Consider the following 22078-nt stretch of genomic DNA (forward strand, 5'->3'; position numbering starts at 1 on the left):
TTCGTCCACCCGGCCTCCGTTGACTCGTCCCGCCTGCCGTCTCTGGAGCTGAAGCTGGATTGGAACAGACCAAAGTACAGTCCAATCACGATGCCAGCTGCCTCTCAAAAGGCTCCATCATCTGGCAGGTGGCGCCACTTCTTCTGAGGGGAAGCTGAGCTGGTCCAGCAGAACTTTGGAGATGTGTTCCAGTGGTTGGTGGATGTGTGGGGAGATAGAGAGGGACCTTTGACTTGCTATCAGCCGAAGGTAGAAAACTGGTTAAAACAAGGCAACGGGCAGGAAAACTGTCTGTGGAAAATGTTCTGCTGCTCCACCGATAAATAAACCAACAGTTATTATATCAGAATTAATCCAAACGAGGCGAGCAGAGTCTCTGCTGCCTCCTCCATAGGACCTGTCAATCATTCCAGACCGGACTGTCAATCAAGTAGTCCCGCCCCCTAGCTTCGCAAAACTTTAACGCTCTATAAAAAAATCAATATCGATTTATTTTGAGATCGGCCACCTGATCTCTCATTCTGACCATGAAAACTCACGAAAAAAAATGTATGTACAGTCTATGCACCGTACTCTGTTTGGCTCCACACTTGCTGATGACCACTTCCGGTCTCAGAAAATGAAAAAACAGACCTTTTGTCGTTTCTGTCTTACTGATTTTACTTTCTTGTTATTCTAAATATAAAACGAACATCAAAGCATATTTTTTAAAAAAAAATCGTATATCCCTTTTTGATCATGAAAAGGAAAAACGCCTTGTATTTCAATTTTAATTTTTGTATTTTAAAACGAAAATCAAATAACTATTCGTTTTTTGTTTTTCAATACCCGTTTCAGAACGGAAAATCCAATTACCAGATCCGTACACGGACCCACATATTATCCACAATATGTTTAATTATATTCATGATACACATAAATTTATCTGAAATATGTATATTAGTGTAGGAATGAACTTCAATATATTATTTACCAATATAAAAAAACTGCATTTTTTTTAGCATGTTACATTTAGTTTTATTGTTAAATGTATTAAATAAAACACATAATCTGCAGGTTAAACATCATCTTTATGTTTCTATCAAAACACATAAATTCTCGTCAGAAATCAGTCTGGATGTTTCTGGGTTTTTCTTCTCGGTGATTCTAGAGTTCCAATGAAGCTGCATCAATAGAATCACATTTCACTTTCATAATAAGAGGAGAGCGGATTCACACCGAGAAACTGCAGCTTTATTTTGAAGCACCTGACCGGAACTGTGTTTGTGTTACTGTAAGTTTGACCGTGAAACGTCTAGAAGTCGCTAGACTGAAGCTCCACATACAAAAGGCAGCTCAGAGAGACAGCAGATCAAACCTGTTCAACGGAGGAAAGACTGAGATTCATCAGAGTTCCGAGCTGAGACGAAATAAACTGTAAGTATTAACTTTTATTGTTTTCTCTCTGCATCTCTGAGACACAAAACTTTATTCATTTTGGACTTATTTTTACTGATGCATATTCTATTTGCCATAAACATAATAATCCAAGCCAACATTTAATAGATACTTTATGATGGACCAGACTTTATTGATGCATTTATTCTTGATGAACTCAGTCCTCCAGTGCTGCTACAGTTAGTTTGATATTTCTTATTAAATAAACACAGCTATAGAAGCTGTAATATTTGTCGTCAGTATGAACTTTTCTAACTTTCTCTTCTAATTTCTGCCTCTTCAGGAAACAACGTGAAAATTCAAGATGTCTGCAGGTAAAGGCGCAGCGATCGGCATCGACCTGGGCACCACCTACTCCTGTGTGGGGGTTTTCCAGCATGGAAAAGTGGAAATCATCGCCAACGACCAGGGCAACAGGACCACCCCCAGCTACGTGGCCTTCACCGACACCGAGAGGCTGATCGGAGACGCAGCCAAGAACCAGGTGGCTCTGAACCCCAGCAACACGGTGTTTGACGCCAAGAGGCTGATCGGAAGAAAGTTTGATGATCCGCTGGTGCAGGCTGACATGAAGCACTGGCCCTTCAAGGTGCTTTCAGACGGAGGGAAGCCCAAAATCCAGGTGGAGTACAAAGGGGAGGACAAAACCTTCTACCCCGAGGAGGTGTCCTCCATGGTCCTGGTGAAGATGAAGGAGACCGCCGAGGCCTACCTGGGCCACAAGGTGTCCAACGCCGTCATCACGGTCCCGGCGTACTTCAACGACTCCCAGCGACAGGCCACTAAAGACGCCGGCGTCATCGCTGGACTCAACGTCCTGAGGATCATCAACGAGCCCACAGCGGCCGCCATCGCCTACGGTCTGGACAAAGGCAAGTCTGGAGAACGAAACGTCCTGATCTTCGACCTGGGCGGAGGCACCTTCGACGTGTCCGTCCTGACCATCGAGGATGGCATCTTTGAGGTGAAGGCCACGGCCGGAGACACTCACCTGGGAGGAGAGGACTTTGACAACCGTATGGTCAACCATTTTGTGGAGGAGTTCAAGAGGAAGCACAAGAAGGACGTGAGCCAGAACAAGAGAGCCTTGAGGAGGCTGCGCACAGCTTGTGAGAGGGCCAAGAGGACGCTGTCCTCCAGCTCCCAGGCCAGCATCGAGATCGACTCCCTGTTGGAGGGCACCGACTTCTACACCTCCATCACCAGGGCTCGCTTCGAGGAGCTGTGCTCCGACCTGTTCAGGGGAACGTTGGAGCCAGTGGAGAAAGCCCTGAGGGACGCCAAGATGGACAAGGCTCAGATCCATGACATAGTCCTGGTGGGAGGCTCCACCCGAATCCCCAAAATCCAGAAGCTGCTGCAGGACTTCTTCAACGGCCGCGAGCTCAACAGGAGCATCAACCCGGATGAGGCGGTGGCTTACGGCGCCGCCGTCCAGGCCGCCGTCCTCTCAGGGGACACCTCGGCCAACGTCCAGGACCTGCTGCTGCTGGACGTGGCGCCTCTGTCCCTGGGCATCGAGACGGCCGGAGGAGTCATGGCCCCGCTGATCAAACGCAACACCACCATCCCCAGCAAGCAGACGCAGGTGTTCAGCACCTACTCCGACAACCAGCCCGGGGTCCTGATCCAGGTCTACGAAGGCGAGAGAGCCATGACCAAGGACAACAACCTGCTGGGCAAGTTTGAGCTGTCGGGAATCCCACCCGCCCCGCGAGGCGTCCCGCAGATCCAGGTGACCTTCGACATTGACGCCAACGGCATCCTGAACGTGTCGGCGGTGGACAAGAGCACCGGCAGAGAGAACAAGATCACCATCAGCAATGATAAGGGCCGACTGAGCAAAGAAGAGATCGAGAGGATGGTGCAGGACGCCGAAAAGTACAAAGCAGAGGACGAGGAGCAGAGGGACAAAATCACAGCCAAGAACTCGCTGGAGTCGCTGGCCTTCAACATGAAGAGCAGCCTGCAGGATGACAGCGTGAAGGGCAGAATGAGTGAGGAGGAGCAGAAGAAGCTGCTGGAGAAGTGTGAGGAAACCATCAGCTGGCTGGAGAACAACCAGCTGGCTGACAAAGACGAGTTCCAACACAAGCAGAAGGAGCTGGAGAAATTGTGCAACCCCATCATCAGCAAGTTGTATCAGGGAGGGAGGCCTGCAGGCAGCTGTAGAGAGCAGGCAGGAGGCCCCCAGGGGCCCACAGTGGAGGAGGTGGACTGAAGGGGAACGTGGACTCTGGAGCACTGAGACTGTTCAGGATTCAAACTTCTGACTTTGGTCCTTTTCTCATTGATGTAAAAATCATAAAGATGCAAAACCTTTCCTTGTAAATATGTTTCATCGGTTCTGAAGTTAAAATCAAAACAAACTTTATATTTTATGTTCAAATCTTTTTTCTGTTTGTGATTTAAAGACACTAAAGTTTATCAAAGTGAAATCTGAATGTTGTTTTCATCTCTGCTCTGCTGGACTGTGCAATAAAGTTGAAAAATCAACAGAATAACTGAAATTGTTTCTGGTTTTTATGTGTGTGATTTCAGTCATTAATTTAATTTTGAAATTATTAATGTCAGAATTAATCAGCACATAGATTCAATATGAAAATAATTTTAGTACATTACAACCCTGCTTACAGAAAACAAACCACCAATCCTAATGTAATAATACATATTAGTGTAAGAGTACCAGTAGACACTTTCCTGCATTGAATATTTTTAATAATTCATGTACATTTACCTGATTATAAGTATTAGCCAGTAATATTTTAACTTCACGGCTGTTGCTTGTCACGTCAACAGGATGGATCAGGATTTAATCACACTGATCAGACAGATAACTCAAAGAGTCACAGTTTGTTGCTTCCAGCTGTTTAGTGGTTTTTTCCTCTGAATTTAATAAAAACCCTACAGGATCCATTTAAAGGCAACTTCCAAACATTTACACAGAAACTTCATTAATTAGTTATAAATAGTCTGTTTTTTTACTGTTCATAAAGTTCAGTTATCACAGAATGTTCACTATTAGTTATTCCCAAAGTTTGCTTTGCTGCTGTTGGTTTAGATTTAACTATTATTATTATTTATTATTAAATATGATGCATGAGTTGGTTTGTTGTCTCATAGTCTGTGGATTAGAAATAAAAGATGGAAGTTTAACAGAAGAGTGACCTCATTTCATGGATTAATGAACAAAGCAATGTGAAGTGAGTGAAAAGGTCTTCAGGTTATCTACTAACTACCACTAGTTAACAGGTTAGACAACTATTAACTTCACTTTAAGCCTCACTTTATTAAACAGGACAGTAGTAGTTACTGAACATGTGCTGCAGGTGTTCTGGTGGTTCTGGTGCACTGAGGCTGATCTAGGACCCTCAGGACGGAGCTCTGTCCAGTCAGGACGCAGCAGCAGCGGGTCGGTTGGTTCTGTGTGGAGGGTTCGGCTGGTTCGGTTCATTCCTCCACATCCAGCTGTTAATAACGGTAGCTGTCAACAACAACAACAACAAGCCGTTGCTCTCACTGCCGACCTCCCAAATATCGCGAGAGCCGCCGGGCAGAGCGAGAGGAACGGGTCCAGGCAAGGCATAGCAATATTCATATTTAGCAACAACAACAACAAGCTTAAGGAGGATGTTTGTTCCGTTATGTGGACTGGAGGGCTGACTATAGGTGTGCCAGCTTCACCTGGAGCCGCGGAGCAGCACGGCGGACTGTGATTTACAGGTAGAACCGACACCGCACGCTGCGCTGGACCAATATTGATAGCTGAGTTTATTAATAGCTAGCTAGCTGGCTAACGGTTAGCTTAGCTCGCAAAGAATCTTTGGCGTTAGCTGCAGTCGGATGATTCAATATGTGCTGATCTCAGCGACAGTTAGAACCCGAAAAACACCTGAACAGGACCGCAGGTGGCGAATAACAGGAGGAACGGACCGCAGCTTTGTGGGCAACCCGAACCTGGCTAGCTATTGTTAGCTAGCTAACGTCTTTAAAGAAAGCTGAATGAGCAAGACTCACACATTGCCTGCTAGTTCGTGTTAGCAGCTAACGAGTGAGGCGACTTTATCTCATATTTATGTCACTTAAGTCTGCTTTAACGTTCATTACCTGCAAATAGTAGCGATTAGCCTGTTTTAAAGTGGTGGAAGAAGTATTTACAGTGTTTATTTAGGGAAAAGTAGCAACAACACACTGAAAATACTCAGCTACTAGTAAAACAAGTATTATCTATTAACGTTACTTTAACTATTTATTATGGGCAGAAATATGTGTGAACTTAAGTCATTTATATTTGAGTTTAAATTGCCCATCTTGAATATTTGAATTTGTATCACAAAATTAGAATCTATATTGTTTTAATTTGGGTAACTGCAGTAAAATTGAATTTAAAATACAGACTATTATTTAATGTCTACTTTCTCTCCATTTGTCTTTTCATCCTCTCACATGTTCACTGAATGAAATTTACTTTTCTTTCAGAAAACACTTAAAACGAGTTGATTGAAAATGTATGTCACTGAAGTCTGCTTTAAGATTTACTGCTTGTGGTTAGTCATCTGTTTTACAGTGGTGGAAAAAGTAGAAGTAAAAGAACTAACAACACACCATGAACATGCTCTGTTCCAAGTGAAATAAATATTGTCCAATAAAGGTACTTGAACTATTTGTAATGGGGAGAAATATGTGTCGCTAGAAATTGAATTTGAATCATTATAATTTAATTTTATTTGACTAACTTGAAGAGCTATATTAACAAATTATATATGACCCACACAATCTGACGTTATATAGTTTGACTTGAATAATTGCAGTAAAATTGAATTCAGTAGGCATGTGAAGCGAGATGCTCTAATAAAATGTATGCAATTCATGGGTGCTTTAACGTCCACTATTTGCCACTAGTAATGGTCAGTGTGTTTTGGAGTGGTGGAAGAAGTATTTACAGTAGAGGTCGACCGATATGGGATTTTCAAAGGCCGATACCGATTTTTAAAAAAATTTTCAGCCGATGGCCGATATCTAAAGCCGATTGTAGAAGCCGATTTTTAAGGCCGATATCCTTTTTTTTTTTTTTTTAAAGCACATTGATTACAAAAGGCAATTTAAACACTAACAGTATATACATGTATATATTACAAATTAAATACACTAGTAGAACTCTAACATTTATTGAACACAAAAAGTGAAAAAGTACAATAACATAAAAAAATACTTAAAGTTTACAAAAAATACAATTAAAAAGTAACCTGAAAGTGGTTAGGGTTAGGCTTGTTGTTGCCTAGCTCACTCGCTCCGCTCATGCTCCGCTCTCTGAGTGCCGGGTGTCCTTCTAAGGGAAAAGCGGTCGCGGCAGCTGCCCGTATGGGTGCCTGATCACAAATCGGCTTTTTATTTGTAAATATCGGCCGATGGCCGATATTGAAAAAAGTCCATATATCGGCTCAAAATATCGGCCGGCCGATATATCTGTCTACCTCTAATTTACAGTCTTTATTTAAGTAAAAGTACTAACAACACACTGTGAAAATACTCAGATACAGTTCAAACAAGTATTATCCATTAAAGTTACTTAATAATTTTATGAGACTGAAATATGTTCAGCTAGAAACTGAGTTTTATTTGTATATATTTAAGTTTGTGTTCAAACTACAAAATTGCAATCTGTATTGTTTCACCTGGATAAGTACAGTCAAACTGAGTTTGAACTGCAGACTATTATTTGTTCCCTCTCTTACATACAGTTTTCTGTTTTTCCTTTCTCATGTTTACTAAACTTCATTGGATCTTCAGTCAGAAAACATTTGCAGTGGTGGAAGAAGTATTTACAGTCTTTATTTAAATAAAAGTTCCGACAACACACTGTGAAAATACTCAGCCACCAGTAAAAGAAGTGTTATCTGCTAAAAGTCACTTGAAGTATTTTACACCTCCAGAAATATGTGCCACTGGTAACTGAATTTTTATCATTCATTTTATCATTCATTTTAATTTGAACCACACAATTGGAATGTGTACTGGATAACTGCAATAAACCTGAATTTCAATTGCAGACTGATATTTGATACATATCTAACTTATATTTTCCTTTTTATCCTTACATTTGTACACTGAATGAAACTGAATTAAAATCAAATGTACATTATTCCCCCGAACCTCCAATATCGACAGCTTGTTTGTAAGAAAAAAAACAACATTTATCTGCCAGAAACTGTGAAAATAGAAAGAAATGACTCCTGTGTAGCGTAAAATTGTCTCTGGAAAAGCAACAAAATCTAACCTTAATATTTCATCAAACCTGCTTTATTCTACATGTAGCATAAAAAAAATGCCAAAAAAAAAATAAACCATTTGCAACAGATTCTGTTAAAAAAAGAAATAGTCTGAGTTTTAAGGTGAACTGCAGGCAGTGTTTCCACATAGAGACTGAGAGGAAACTCAAACCTACTGAATCAATAAAATAAATGCAGCATGGCTCAAAAACAGTGAACAGAGGAGAAAGTTATTGGAAGATACATTCAGCATGGTGAAACATCTTTCTACAGTTGATGAGCAGAGTAGAGAGAAAAAGTCTGGAGAGGAAAATATCTACAGTATGAGGAGACAAAGCGACCACAAACAGACAAAATTGTACCAAAGAGGCACAAAACAACAAAAGTGAGACACAAAACAAGATAGAAAATGACAGAAGGGAAACAAAACATTACAAAAGTCAGACACAAAACAACAGAAAGGTGAGAAACATAAATCTACAAACATCTACAATTTGTGAAGCCTCCATTTTTTCCAGTGTTGGTAACAACTGCAGCACATTTTTGAGTTCTCTCTCCTTTTTCATACTGTTCTGTTTCCATAGAGGTGCAGGACTTTAGATTGAAAAATGAACCACAGTGAAGAGAAATGAACCGCAGTGAAAAATAAAACAAGAGCAAATAACCCCCATTGACTGCTGCACAGAAACAGAGTGAAAAAGTGCTGGAGAATATCATCAGACGACTGGAAGAACTCTGTTTAGAACGAGCCAGAGGAGTGCATCGCCATTAAAAATACATTATAAAAATTCTAAAACTGAGTTCAGAGGGTTAAAATCCATCCTTTTTCCACAAGCTTCTCTTAATTTATCCGCTTGAGTGGAAGTTTAGCGTATTTCTGATTTATTTTTGCTGTCCTGTCCTAGCCCACATGTTTCTATTTTGGAAGTTTGCACAGAGTTTTTATTGCAGATGAATTTAAAGTTTGTGTTTCTTTGCAGGATGTGGCTTCGTTCCTCTGGATGTCCGACAGACGCTGAAGAAGAGGCAGACCTTGTGAATCATCAAACCTTCAGTTTACTGTCTGACTGAAACTGGATTTTCTCGCTGAAACGATTAAATTTCCTAAAATAATGTAGCAAACAGCTCGGCCTTGGAGACGTCTGACCTCTGTTCAACCCTCGCATGGGTTCGGTGCATCGTGTTTTAACTGTTGTCGACGGGGCTTCGCTTCACACCCACCTGTCAATGATCAGCCCGATGGTCCGTGTTTGCCGCCATCATTTAATCCAGCTGTGTTTGATTTGACGGATCTGTAGGAGGATGAACGGCTCTCTGTTGACTCCGCCCAGCCCGAGGGCGGCGAACTCCTCCCCTTTACCCCCGTCTCCCTCCCCCTCTCCGTCCCCTCCCTCCCCCTCTCTGCTGCCTCTGTCGCCCCGGCCTCCCCCCCTCCCTCCCCTGGTGAGCCCCCCACCCCAGGCTCACCCGTCCTCTCTGTCCGACACCCCGACGCCGTCCCCCTCGCCCTGCCTCAGCTGGACCGAATTCTGTGAGCTTCACGCCCGAGTTGCGGCCGGAGACTTTGCTCGCCACTTTCGGGCTTTCCTCCTGGAGAACCCGCACTACTCCACGGACTCAGCCGCCGCCTTCTGCCGGCGCTTCACCGACCGCTTCGTGCGTCACTTCCAGAGTGAGCTGGAGGGGGCGCTACCGCCGAGCTGCGCTTCTGGGAGGGACGAGATGGTGAGCTGGACTCCCCAGTCTGATGCTACTTCACTGGAAGAGGAAGCGGTGTCGCCTCTGTCAGCGACTGGGGCGGCGGTCCTCCCGCCGACGAACGCCATGCGGGCTTCGTCCAAACCAGCACCGACACGGTTGGTGCTGGAGAACCGCAGCGGGGACAGGTTCCAGGACTCGTACGCCCACGGCCAGGTGCTGCCTCCGTCTTCATCGTCGTCGTGCTGCTCCTCGGTGGGAGGAAACAACGGACGGCGTGAGGAGAGGGCCGCCATGATGGCTCCCGGCAATGGGGAGGCGCCGGTCGAGGAGGAGGAGGACAGCTGGCTTGGCGTGGCGTCGGTTGGGGAGGACGTCGAGCCAGAAGACCGGGAGGCGGAGTCCTCGGAGGTGGACAACGCCGACCCCTCCCACACTCCTCAGATCACGCCCTCCTCCATCACTCCTCCGCCCGGATCCAAAGGTAACGGTACGCCCAATTCGTCCAAAAACAAACTGAAGAAGCGCTTCTCGCTGCGCAGCGTCGGTCGCAGTGTTCGCGGCAGCGTCCGGGGAATCCTGCACTGGAGAAGCTCTTCCAGTGACTCGGCCCAGAGCCAGCTGCCCTCCAGCTACAGCTACACCATGGGGGTGCAGGACACTATGGGTTCTTCCTCCAAGAGGAACTCTGGTACGCAGCCTCCGACGCCCACCTCCTCCATGCCGGTGTCCCTGTCCATGCCCCTCTCCCTGCCCCACTCCTCCTCCTCCTCGCTGCCACCTTCGTCCTCCAGCAGCGCCACATCCCTGTCGCTGTCAGAGGCGGCTCGGGACCGCCGGCGGAGCAACGGTGAAGGAGGCGAGAAGGAGAAGTGGAGCCATCGTCTGGAGAAGCTCCGACTGTCCCGATCCCCTCCGCCCGTCCTCACCCCGACCGCCACCGGCGCCGCCTCCACGCTGCCCCCGAGCAGCGCCGCCGCCATGGGTCCTCCCAGGAAGGTGGGCCGGCTGGTTCGGGAGGGTGGAGTCAGCGTCAGCTCATCCAGCGACGAGCTGAGCGGCAGCCACGGCTTCTCCGGCTTCTCCTTCGGGCTGCTGCATCACGGCACCGACAACAACAATGCCGCCTCGGCTTCTGCAGCTCAGGCAGGTCCGGTGCAGCCGCTGGCCAGCGGAGGAAACGTTCCCTGGAGGGGAGGACGCTGGCATAAATGTCGGCTGGTCCTCCGAGAGCGAGACCGAGAGGGCGGTGAGCGTGGAGAGGAGTACTATCTGGAGTTTTTCATTCCACCAAAAGTAAGAGCCTTTAACTCTCTGGGCACGTTTTCTTAAACGTCCCCAAAATGACCACTTATCAGTTCAAGTATCGTTTAATTTGTAACTTTACTACTTACCTGTGATGTACTTTGCAGGAAACCAAATTTGAGCTTGAAATGATGATATTTCATAAAAATCACTTATTTCTACCTGTCTTGCATCATAAATTGTTTGCACCAGATTACATAAAAAACTGAAATTCTGAACTGTGACTGATGAACAGCCAGGTGACAAACATTCTGGGACTATTTGGTTGAACTGCAGACAGTGTAAACATAAAATAGAGAGTACGTAAGCATGAAAACCATTTTGAAACTCCATGTTATATGAATACGGCTCTGATTATTATTATTTTAACACCATCCTCAGCTGCCTGACAGCTGCAAACATCCTGGTGACTAACTGTGGCTGCTGGACTTTGTGTAGTTAAATAGTGAGTCTCTGTTTTTCATCCTCAGTCCTCGAAGCCTCGGCTGACCGTCCCCTGCTGCTCCATCGTGGACGTGAGGAGCACCACGGCTCTGGAGGTCCCCGACAAGGAGAACACCTTCCTGCTGCAGGTAAACACACCTGTGTCTCAGTCTGAACAGCAACACACAGAACTATTCTGGTTCTGTTACTCTTCTGCTCTCCTTTCTCTGAGCTGAACGCTTCATTTCTGACCTTCCTGCTGTAGCACACATCACTTTATTAGACATATTTGAACATTTTTGTTTTTTGTTCTGAAACTTTCACTGTAGTTTTACTTCCTAGTAACTCATTAGAACTTGTTGTTCTCAGCTGGACGGACCGACTCAGTACGTGATCGAGACCAGAGACGCTGTTCAGATGAGAGCTTGGCTGAGCGACATCAGGAACGGCATCTGCCTCAGGTAAACACTCACCTGGCTGCAGCAGGTGTCTGTCGCTGCCTCTACATCAACTGTAAAGGTCTGAATGTGACTTGAACTTCGTCCCACAGTGAGCAGGAGGATGCCGAAGGTGTCTGTGGTCCGTTAGACGTCAGCGGGACACCTGAGATTGGAGATCGACTCTCACAAGGTCAGTGTATGATGCTGTTTATAAGGTAATTTTGTGTCTTTTGTGTTGATTGCACTTCTCTTTGGGGTGATTTTTTTAACGATGATTTTGCTCCTTTTTGTGGTGATTATGACCTTTTTGGTGATGGAGGATTATCACTCAAGTGATTTTGCATATTTTTGTGCTGATTTTGACAGATAATTTGTGTCTTTTTGTGGAAATGTTGTCTTTTTTGTGTTGATTTTACATCTTTTTACAATTATTTCGGCTTTTAAGTGGCTTTGCATCTTATTGTGGTTTTGTGTCTTTTTGTGGTGATGTTCTTTCATGGAGGTTTTTGTTTATTTTTTTGTTGTGATTTTGACTCTGTGATAATTTGATGTGTTCTTGGTTTTGTGTATTTTCATTGTGGTGATTTTATGTCCTTTCCGGTGATTTTGCTCCTTTTTGTGTTTGTTTCACCTTTTTGTGCTGATTTTTGTGGGAATCTTTTAATGGTGATTTAGCATCTTTTTATGATCATTTCAGCTCTTAAGGGATTTTGCGTTTTATCTTGGTTTTGTGTATTTTTGTAGTGATTTTGTGGCCTTATGTAGTAGTTTCACTTGTCTTTGTGTTGATTTTATGTCCATTTGTGGTGATTTTGCACCTTTTTATGGCATTGTGTCTTTGTGTCTTTATGTGGAAACTGCAACTTTTTGTGCTAATTTTTCCCCTTTTTGTGGTGCCTTTGCATCTTTTTGTGGTTTTTGGTGCTGAATTTATTGTGATTTTGTGCCTCTTTGGGGTGATTTTGTACATGTTTTTTGCCATGATTTTGACAGTTTGTTTTGATTTTGCATCTTTTTATTGTGTCATCTTTCTTAAGTGGTGGTTTTGTGTCTTTGGTGGTGATTTCATGTCGTTTTGTGGTGATTTCGTGTCTTCTCTTTGTGTTTTTTGCATGTTTTTTGTTTTGGTTTCAGGATGTCAAAACTTCTGCATGCAGCTGTATATATAGCAGCAGGGACTTGAACAGGCAAATCAGATCTCCTGATGATGCTGATGAAATCTCTGGGGGTCACTAAAATAACAAGGTTTCTTGCGTGTGGACTGTGGATCTGATCAGTGTCTCCTGATTTATTTATGATTTTCAGTTTTTGTGGTCAGCATCATTTCATTCTGTAATAATCAATTTTCTAACCATCTTTTTGTTGGTTTCAGTCTGTTACGGAGGCATCGGAGGCTCCTCTCCCCTCATGGATCCTCTCCCACCAGAGCTTCCGCCTCGAGCTCCTCTCGACGAACCAGATGGCAGGATTCTTGGCGGAGGCGGAGCCAGTCTGGGAACGCCGTTCGCTGAGACACCGGATGCTACAGGTAAATACGATCCAGGTGTTACAGTGAAATGTATGATTCATCGACAGGGCTGCAGAGACTTCTCTTTGTCTTTTCTGTTCAAGAAAACTCCATGTATTCTACATATTTACTTGTTCTGCATTTAAAGCCTGGCCTGTCTGCTTCACCTGTGCAGGTTCCTTCCTGTTCTCGGAGGTGACGGCGGCGGAGACGGTGGAACATCCTCTCAGTGAGTGTCAGTGGTTTCACGGCACTCTGTCGCGCCTCAAAGCCGCTCAGCTGGTTCTGGCTGGAGGCCCGGCGAGCCACGGAGTCTTTCTGGTTCGTCAGAGCGAAACCCGCCGCGGAGAATACGTCCTCACCTTCAACTTCCAGGGCAAGGCCAAGGTGAGTCCAGGTGGAGCTCTGAGTGGAGGGAAGTAGGAAAATAAGCAAGGCATTTTTAAGGATCATTCTACTTTATGTACCTCAATATAACTGCCAACATTCATTTTTACTGTTCTTGTGTTATTTTAGCGTACTTATATAATATACAGGATGTTTATATGCAGCATATGATCGTTATTGTTACTGTAATAGTCAGACAATTTTCTTAATAAACTGTTAAATTACTAGAACATCTAGAACCTGGTTCCTCAGAGGAACATTCCAGGTTTTAAATCATAAATCTCCCTTTGTTTCCCTGCAGCACCTCCGTTTGTCCCTGAACGAGGACGGTCAGTGTCGAGTTCAGCACCTCTGGTTTCAGTCCATCTTCGACATGCTGGAACACTTTCGGGTGCATCCGATCCCGCTGGAGTCCGGCGGCGCCTCGGACGTCACGCTCATCAGCTTTGTGGGCGCCACCGCTGTTCGCCAGCCAGGTACAGACATGACGACACTGATTTAACAGGAAGTAGTTGCCCCTTAATAACTTCAGATTCTGAGTGTCTCAGCTTTAGATTTAAGGGGAGTTTTCACAGTCAGATTTTAGATGTTTTCGTTGGCTTCTGTAATCAAATTTCCGAAAAAGAGTGATCATAAACTGTACTGTAAAAAAAAAAAGTTATTTTTACGGTAAAATTCTGTGGTTGCCAGAATGCTACCGTAAAATTATGGTAAAACATTTTCCACATTTACGGTTAAAAAAATGTACTGATATTGTTGATTTTAGGGTTAAAAATATGCTACTTTACAAATTTTACTGTAAAAAAAAAAATTAACCTTTAAAAATTAGAAAATTTACATGAAAATACAATATAAAATAAAATTTGTGTAACTTATTATAAATATTACAACATTTTTCCATTATCAGCACAACAGTTGGTGTATTTAACTTTAAATATTTGTGATTTTAGCAATAATTGTGGTTAAAGCTGTCAGAAATATTAAAGCATATGTCTGTTAACACAAAAGTATCAAACTCTATTTTTTGCATGTAAAGAATGGAGAAATTACCATGTTACTTGTTAAATAAATATTGCAGCATGTTTCCATTATCAGCACAGCAATATGTACATTTAACTGTATTCTTTTCGAGAATTAAATGCAAAAATTACAGTATTGTGATATATATTACTGCATTTTTCCATTTAGAAACTGCAGGGGTCAGGAAATGTATTTTTTCCAGAGGAAAAAAAAATGTAAAAAAAAAAAAAAAAACACACTTCTCTCCTGATTAACCTATCTAGGGTGTTTCTGTCTTATATAAGCTGCATCAAACTGTTTTAGAGTTTACAGATTTTTATCGTCATTGGTTTGACAGTTTTTCACCATAAAATGTGCAAACATTTTTTACAGCATATATTGTTGTGTCAGGATCTCTATCAGAAACCTTCTTGTTATGTGGACTTCACTAAATTGTGAAGTTTTATTTGTAATCTCAGATACAAGTGTGTCTTTAAAGTTCAGCATTCAGTGTCTCCTGTTGAACCACCACAGCACTGGGTAGCTGATGCTTTATTCATATTTACACATATTTTCTAAAGTTCGTGTTTAGCCTGAGGATTGATTGTTTTATTGGTGGTGTTTGTATGAACCAGCACTGTTCAGTTAGAGCTACGTGGATTACCTCTGAGGTGTGAATGTGCTGCCGAGCTGAAAACAAATCCATTAAATGTCGTTATCTGTGTGCATCTGCATGCTTTTACATACACACTGCATGATCTACCATCTCCACAGGTCCTATTAGCCACATGTTTTTCCATTTTGCTCCCTGAAGTGAACATTTAACTCGTCTGTGGCTTTTCTTTTACGAGTCAGAACCAGATGTTGGCAGCCAGTGACCATCAAAAATGTCAAACTTGTCTTTGTTAAACAAGAATTCCATCTCAGATCATCAGTGGCCTTCTGATGGACAACCTCTGGTTAACGTTATCATTAAAAGGATATTTACAATGATATCTGTGAAATATCAAATATTGTAAATATTTATAATGTAAATACACATTTTTAAATTGCCCACTGACTATTTTTCATCAGGTTTTTTCTGTCTGAACAACAATATCTGAGGAACTTTTAAAGATAAAAACTTGAATTTTTCACTGTTATTTCTCATCATGTCATTGATTCAGAATCTGTAATATTGGACACGTTGATATACAAATAACCTCTGAAAGAATTAAGGTGCCACGAGAAGTCTCATCTTTCAGCACACTAACATAAAAGCTGATAAAGCAGAAGCCAGCTAGTGATATTTTCTCAACCACATGTAGCTACATGTCACAGTAATACAAAACTAAACATACAGAATATTTTAATATGAAATATTTGGTCACAGAAATGAAAAGATTGAGCAGGTTTGACAAGTTGTACCACAAAAATATTGGTAGATGATCTGATCCAAGTAGAACAGAGTTGTGGAGTTTCAAAGTGTGATTTTAATATTACAGAATCAATGTCATGATGAGAAATAACTGAAAATTTCAGGTTTTTATCTTTAATAATTCCTCACATATTGTTGTTCAAACACTCAAATTTCAAAAGCCTGATGGAAATGTGTTGATGGGTGATTTAAAAGAAATATTAACATGGAAATATTTGATATATGAAGCTAAAATTTTATAAATATCTTTATAAACATCTGTATTTTATGACATAAAAACTTGAGACAAATCAGGAGGAATGTTTTTTTGATGATTTGAGACGGTTTAATGCAACAACAAAACGTCGCCTGGCTTCCCGCCACCCGCTGTGTGTGTCACTGTTCTGACCTCTCTGTTGTTGTTGTCTTGTTGTATCCGTTGGCTCGTCCTTTGCAGGCCGCGACAGGGCGGGCAGTCGGCCTACAGTCTGTGATGTCATCACCACGCGCCATCCCGACTCTCCATCAACCCCCATCTCTGACTGTGTGTAAGTGAGACCGGACTCTGTGAGCGTGGCAGCGAGTGACTGAGGTGGTTTAGCTTTTACCCACCGACACACTGATCATTTTTAATCAGCCTTTCATTATTTATTTCAGTGTGTTTTGTTTTTTAGTGCAGTTGTGGTCATGTGACGCTCTGGAGCCAATCCATCTGCTCTGTGCAAACACTGCCTGCAGTTCAGCTGAAAAATCTGAGTTTTTGTAACATGATTGTTGGTCACAGCTGAGTCGCTGATGGCTTCACGGTCGCAACAAAAAGCACAGAATTTTTAGTTTTTCACAGAATCTTGTTAATGTAAACTGTTTATTTTTGGCAACTTTTTAAACAAAAGTTTCACAAAGAGTTCAACCGACAATCACACATGATTACATTAAGATATGTTGAAGATTCTTTTTGAGAAATGGGGTAATTTTAAAGATAATACGCATTAATATGCTGATTTTAAGCTTAGATTTGGTTGTTTTTCCAGACAAAAGTAAAAGTCACACATGATCTGGACTGTCAGAAGCAATAATTCCTCCAGTTTTTACAGTTTATGGCAAATAAATTGTGAAATTTGGCAAGTAAAACAAAAAAAAAGAAAACCTGTCGGCAGATATGTGGTTACAATGAGGAGCACAGAATTTTTTTTGCACAGAATCTTGTTCGCAGAAACTGTTGTTTCTTTTTATGATAAATGATCATCCCAAAGAGCATCTAGTTATCTAGACATGTATAGTAAAGTGATTTTGATTAGATATCATGATTTTAAGCACAGATTTTTTTTGAATCGTCTTTATTTTTGTCAGTTTTTCAAAATGAGATGTGTTTACAGAAAGTTTGAAAGTTAAAAATCTGAGAATTTTCTTTTTCTGGCTGATGAATGATGACATTTTGAGGATTTTTAAAGAAAACAAACATGCATTTGAAACCTGCTGGTGGGTTTTGAACACGGAGCTCAGAATCAGTAGTTATTCATGTGTGACTGTGTTTGAATCCGACGTCCTCCATGACCTCCATGGACTCCACGACCGCTGACTTCCTCCACTGAACCCTCCGCTTACGGCCATTTTGTCTGTTTCCCTCCAACGCTGTCTTCACCTCCTTCTCCTCCTCCCTTTGTTCACACTTTTCTCTCCTTTTCCTGTCTTTCCTCCTCTCAGACTTGACCAGCAGACCCCGTAGCCCTCCCCAGCCTCCTCCGCTGCCGCCGGGCCGACCACCGCCACCGACTCCCCCCCAGGAGAGGGGTGTTGAGACCGAGCCTGGAGCTGGTGGAGGAGGAGGAGGAGGAGGAGGAGGAGGAGCTGGAGCTGCCGCCGTGGCAACGATGGCAGCCGCTGGAGGAGCAGCAGGAGGCAGCGGAGGCAGTGGAGGAGGCGTGGAGGACTGGGAGGAGAGGGACACTCCTCTACGCCAACTGGAAGCTGTGGAGGGGGAAGAGAGGGATGGAGCAAGGGCCCCCCGAGCCATCGATAACCAGTACTCCTTCTTCTGATGAAGGTCGGAGGAGGAGGAAGAGGAAGAGGAGGAGGAGGTGTATGTGTGTTTGTTTGTCTGTGCGAGTGAAAGCGAGATTGGATGAGGCGGCGTACATCATAGCCATTCATAACCAGTATTTTTATTTTGTTAGCGAGGAGGAGTTAAAGTACTAACACTATACGAGAGAGAGAGCCTGCAGCTGAGCAGCTTCATGACACTAAACTAGCCGAACATTTCCTTTTAGCCAGATAAGCTTTGTTTTTGCCGGGATGCCAGCAGACCCCGATACCTCACCACGGTCCACGCTAGTCAGAGGCCAAACACTCTGGACAGACATTTCTACTGCGGCGAGCAGACCCACAGTGCTACGCATTCACCGAACCAAACTCATTTAGTGCATTTAGTTGTTGCATCTGCAGCAAAAAGACAAAAGATACAGCTATGTTTTTGTGTAGCCGTCAAGCAAATTTAAAGACAAGTTTGTTGCAAAAACTTAACCAGATGGACTGAATAGTGTTGTCAGAGAGGGGTGCTATAGGCTACGTTAGCTGTAATAAAGAATGTAGGAGAAGCCTAAAACAAAATCAGTTGTTTGCCAATTTCTAAAACACCTTTAAACCTACAAAACTTTGTCAATCTACAAAGCTGTAAGCCACAATAAGGTACGCTTCTTCAAATTTTGTCATTTCCATTACCTTTTTCGAATGCAATACTGCATTTTCTTTCTTGCGACACACGTCAGATTCATTTTACACATATGGAAAAATGCAGTTACTCTGTGTCCACATGATGAAAGTATAACACTCCTAATTAAGGTTGTTTTGAGGTGTTCTTCATTAAACAAAAGAGGAGAATCGAGCCTTGACGAACTCCATTGGTTGTTCCATAGTTACTAATAATCGCAGGATATTGCCTTTATTTTACACAGAAAAAGTTAATTTGGTATGTTCAAATTGTCTAAAATTGTCAAGTTAAGGGTGGAAATAAAGTAACTTTAGAAATAACTTCCACTAGAAAACATTAATAGAAATGGCACCTTTCCAAAAAACATCCTGAATATCACAAAAACTGCTTGTTTTACATGTTTTTTTTCTAAAAAGTAGTGATGAGCCTCATCGGAGATGATCTGCTCTGTTCATTCCAGCAAATGTAGCTCACAGCGCCACCTTGTGACAACACTACACAGCCTGTTCCTGTAGGTTATGAAGTCTTAAAGTCAAAACAACATTAATACATTACCCTTAATACATTATTACAGTCATGTCATATTGAACAAGCTGGAAACACCAAACCGACACGTGAAATGTGAATTTAAAATCCACAATAAAGAACATGTGACTGAATGTATACGACTGATAATAATATGAACACTAACGGTACGATCACACGTCGGCTGCAGATGTTTCCAAGCAGCAGCTGAGACATTTCTGAAGTTTTAATGGTACAAACTGAATATCTGGTTAGTTTCATTTCAAGACACTGGAGCAGGAAAAGCAATTTCATCCTCTTACCTCGACGGGCGACTTAGAGTGAAATACAGATTTACCTGCAGATGAACTCGATTGGCTTGATTCTCATAAATGGTTATTAAAATGTAGAAGTCAGTGGCCATGTTTTCATTTAATTGTCCAGTAAATTTGAAGCGTTTGGCTTGCGTCTGTTGATTTCCATTAGAAAAGCTAAACTGGCTAATTTGGTGAAGGCTACTTGAGTAATTGTTGACTTGAGTTTAATGGAAGATAGAAAACACCTTTTTCTCAATAAGTTCTGGATGGCATTAAACATGGCTGACACCAGCTGACATAAATGAGTCATTACAACTTTCCAGATTGAAAACAATTCTATTTTTCTCTTACAAAATTTTGTTCATTTCTTCTTTTTCGAGGGTTTTTATTATTAGAAACCACCGAACATTGCATGGAGTTCCTCAAGGCTCAAGTCTCGGGTCCTCTTTACTTTCAACAAAAACGCCTCTTGACAACAAGTTCTTAAAGAATAGCTTTAAAATCTTTAAAAATAATCTATGTTTTCTGTGCTGGAGGTGTGTTGACTTGAAGAAAAAACCTTCCTCTGCATTAAAATGTCAGATTTTTTAAATGAGTAGGGTTCGTAGCGTGCAGTAGTTTGGGTCTGCAGCCAGCAGCAACATTTACCTCAGTAAACTCAGCAGCATCACTCAGTGTAAATGTCTCTCTTTCTTGTTTTCTCTCTGACTTAAACAAACTGGGAGCTGTTTCAGAGAGGAACTATTGATGACACCAATAAGAATGACGGAAATAATAATAATAATATTGACGGTCAGAATAATAGTATTAATTTTATTTGTTTTTAAGACACCTTTTTATTTTGTATGCTTACTCCATGTAACACTTGTTCCGACTCCATCTTGTAATTCAAATGTCTTTGTGCCTTTTTTATTTTTGGGATAAAAAGAAGGAAAAAAACTATATAAGATTTGCTATGAGGCCTTTATTGTGAAGGCGACGAGTATCCCTGTTTTCACGCTGTCTTCTCCTCCTCAGCCTCATCCTGCATTCATCGAGGGTAAAAAAAAGAAAAAATATAGCAGAAAATGTCAGTGAAAATACCTACTTTTTCTACTTGTGCCTTTCTGTGTCTGTCGTCTCGGCCTGCATCAGTTCTGGAGCTCAGTCACTTCTACCGGTCTTTTCTTTGCTCATGTATTCCTCTATATGCACCTTCCCCCCCCCCGGTCATCATGTTCTGTGTCATTTTCTCAGTTTCAAAACTCTTTGTGCCTTTCTCTGTCTCTTTTCTCTCTTTGCTGGGACCGTGTGTTGAGGCCGGACGGCGTTGCCTGTCCAGCCTGTGTGGTTAGTTTCAGGTACTACATTGAATTTAATGATAATGATATAATATAAATATAGTGAAACATAGCAGCTGGTGTGTTGGTCTTTTTTCTGTGAATTTTTTCGACTCTGAATTTGTGTTTAAGGATGACAGTAACGCCATAAAATCTCTTGATTTCAGCTCCCAAGGACAAAAATGTTCAAGGTGTGTAAAGATAAAGCCATGAATCGTTCAGTATTTCTGTAATCCCGTACTTGGTTGGGTAGTTTTTCAGGTATTCGTTGTTTGCACTTTTTGTACACGTGGAAAAGTAGCAGGATTGTGCAAATGTTGCAGCATCACCACAGGAGGTGACTGATCGTCCCAGATTCATCCAGCAGCAGAACAAGAAGTCCAAACATCCAGCCAGAGTCACGAAGAACCGACTTCAGCCTCAAGAAGAACCAGAAATCCTGCAGTTGATCTGAACCAACCAATTCCTGATCAGAGTCAGAAACTCTGAGACAGACTGAATCCAGAGAAGAACTGGTAACTTCTCCAAGATGCTCCAAAACAGAGTCCAAAAACCTAAAATAAGTCCAAAACTCAGTTTAAAACCAGTCTAAAATAAGTCCAAAACAAAGTTTAAACCCGGTCTAAAATGAGTCCAAAAGTCAGTTTAAAAACAAGTTTAAAACCAGACTACAATAAATCTAAAACTTACGTCCATGCATCTTAAAAATTAGATCACCTTTACAAAAACAAAGACTAAAAATGACTTTACATGCATTTCCTAGAATTAGTGAAGCACAATTCTCCTTCCTTCCTTCTTTCTTTTTCAAGTATTTGTAATTTAGTTATTTTTGGTTGCAGTTTATCTTTTGAGAGTAAAATTTAAAATAAGATGTAATTTTAAAATCTACTCTTAAAGGATATAGTGCCAGCATATCCTTAAAAACAAATTATTTTACTAGCAAAATAATTAGATTCCTGGTAAAAGTGCAAGTATTTCCGGTGCCACAAACACTAAAATTTGTAGTTTTAATGCCCCTTATTATACAAAAAAAATCAAAAGAAGTGTGTGGAATTAAACTGAATTAATATTAAAATCATAGTTTCTTCGCCCTGCGGCATCATTTTACTGCATGTCTGAAGGTTTATGATTTACACTAAGCTTAACCAATTAGCAAAAGGGTCAAAAATGATTGAGGGAACGACTGTCCAGTCAAGTGTTACTGTAGGTAAGTAGGCAGGGTTTAAAATTGGTGCGTTCGTTAAAGCTTCTCGGCTGACCCCGGTGTGTAGTCCTGTGCGGTTAATAAGAGATAAAACGAACTCCTCTTGACTAGCTATATTGATTAAAACTGTGAATTTAGATTAAATAAAAGATCATGGTCAGACATA

The 22078-nt window shown here is 42.1% G+C and overlaps 2 protein-coding genes across 3 annotated transcripts; both read left to right on the forward strand.

Moving 5' to 3' along the window:
• The first annotated feature begins 1294 nt into the window (after positions 1-1294).
• On the forward strand, positions 1295-3941 carry LOC111571262 (heat shock 70 kDa protein 1-like). The gene is made up of 2 exons (XM_023274352.3): positions 1295-1416; positions 1721-3941. The coding sequence occupies exon 2, from the start codon at positions 1742-1744 to the stop codon at positions 3656-3658; it is 1917 nt and encodes a 638-aa protein (XP_023130120.2). The 5' UTR covers positions 1295-1416; positions 1721-1741; the 3' UTR covers positions 3659-3941.
• A 1027-nt stretch (positions 3942-4968) lies between these two features.
• sh2b1 (SH2B adaptor protein 1) lies at positions 4969-20781 on the forward strand. 2 transcript variants are annotated; one of them, XM_023274350.3, is made up of 10 exons: positions 4971-5160; positions 8687-10700; positions 11180-11281; positions 11502-11593; positions 11683-11762; positions 12945-13100; positions 13255-13466; positions 13768-13942; positions 16319-16409; positions 17566-17737. In XM_023274350.3, exons 2-10 carry the CDS (start codon positions 9009-9011, stop codon positions 17585-17587), a joined length of 2622 nt encoding a protein of 873 aa, XP_023130118.1. In that variant the 5' UTR covers positions 4971-5160; positions 8687-9008; the 3' UTR covers positions 17588-17737. The 2 variants fall into 2 exon arrangements, with proteins under 2 accessions (XP_023130117.2, XP_023130118.1); XM_023274349.3 differs by lacking the exon at positions 16319-16409 and having other exon boundaries at positions 4969-5160; positions 17566-20781.
• Positions 20782-22078: the final 1297 nt, after the last annotated feature.

This window comes from Amphiprion ocellaris, chromosome 19 (genome assembly GCF_022539595.1).
Source record: "Amphiprion ocellaris isolate individual 3 ecotype Okinawa chromosome 19, ASM2253959v1, whole genome shotgun sequence".
Classification (NCBI taxonomy): domain Eukaryota; kingdom Metazoa; phylum Chordata; class Actinopteri; family Pomacentridae; genus Amphiprion; species Amphiprion ocellaris.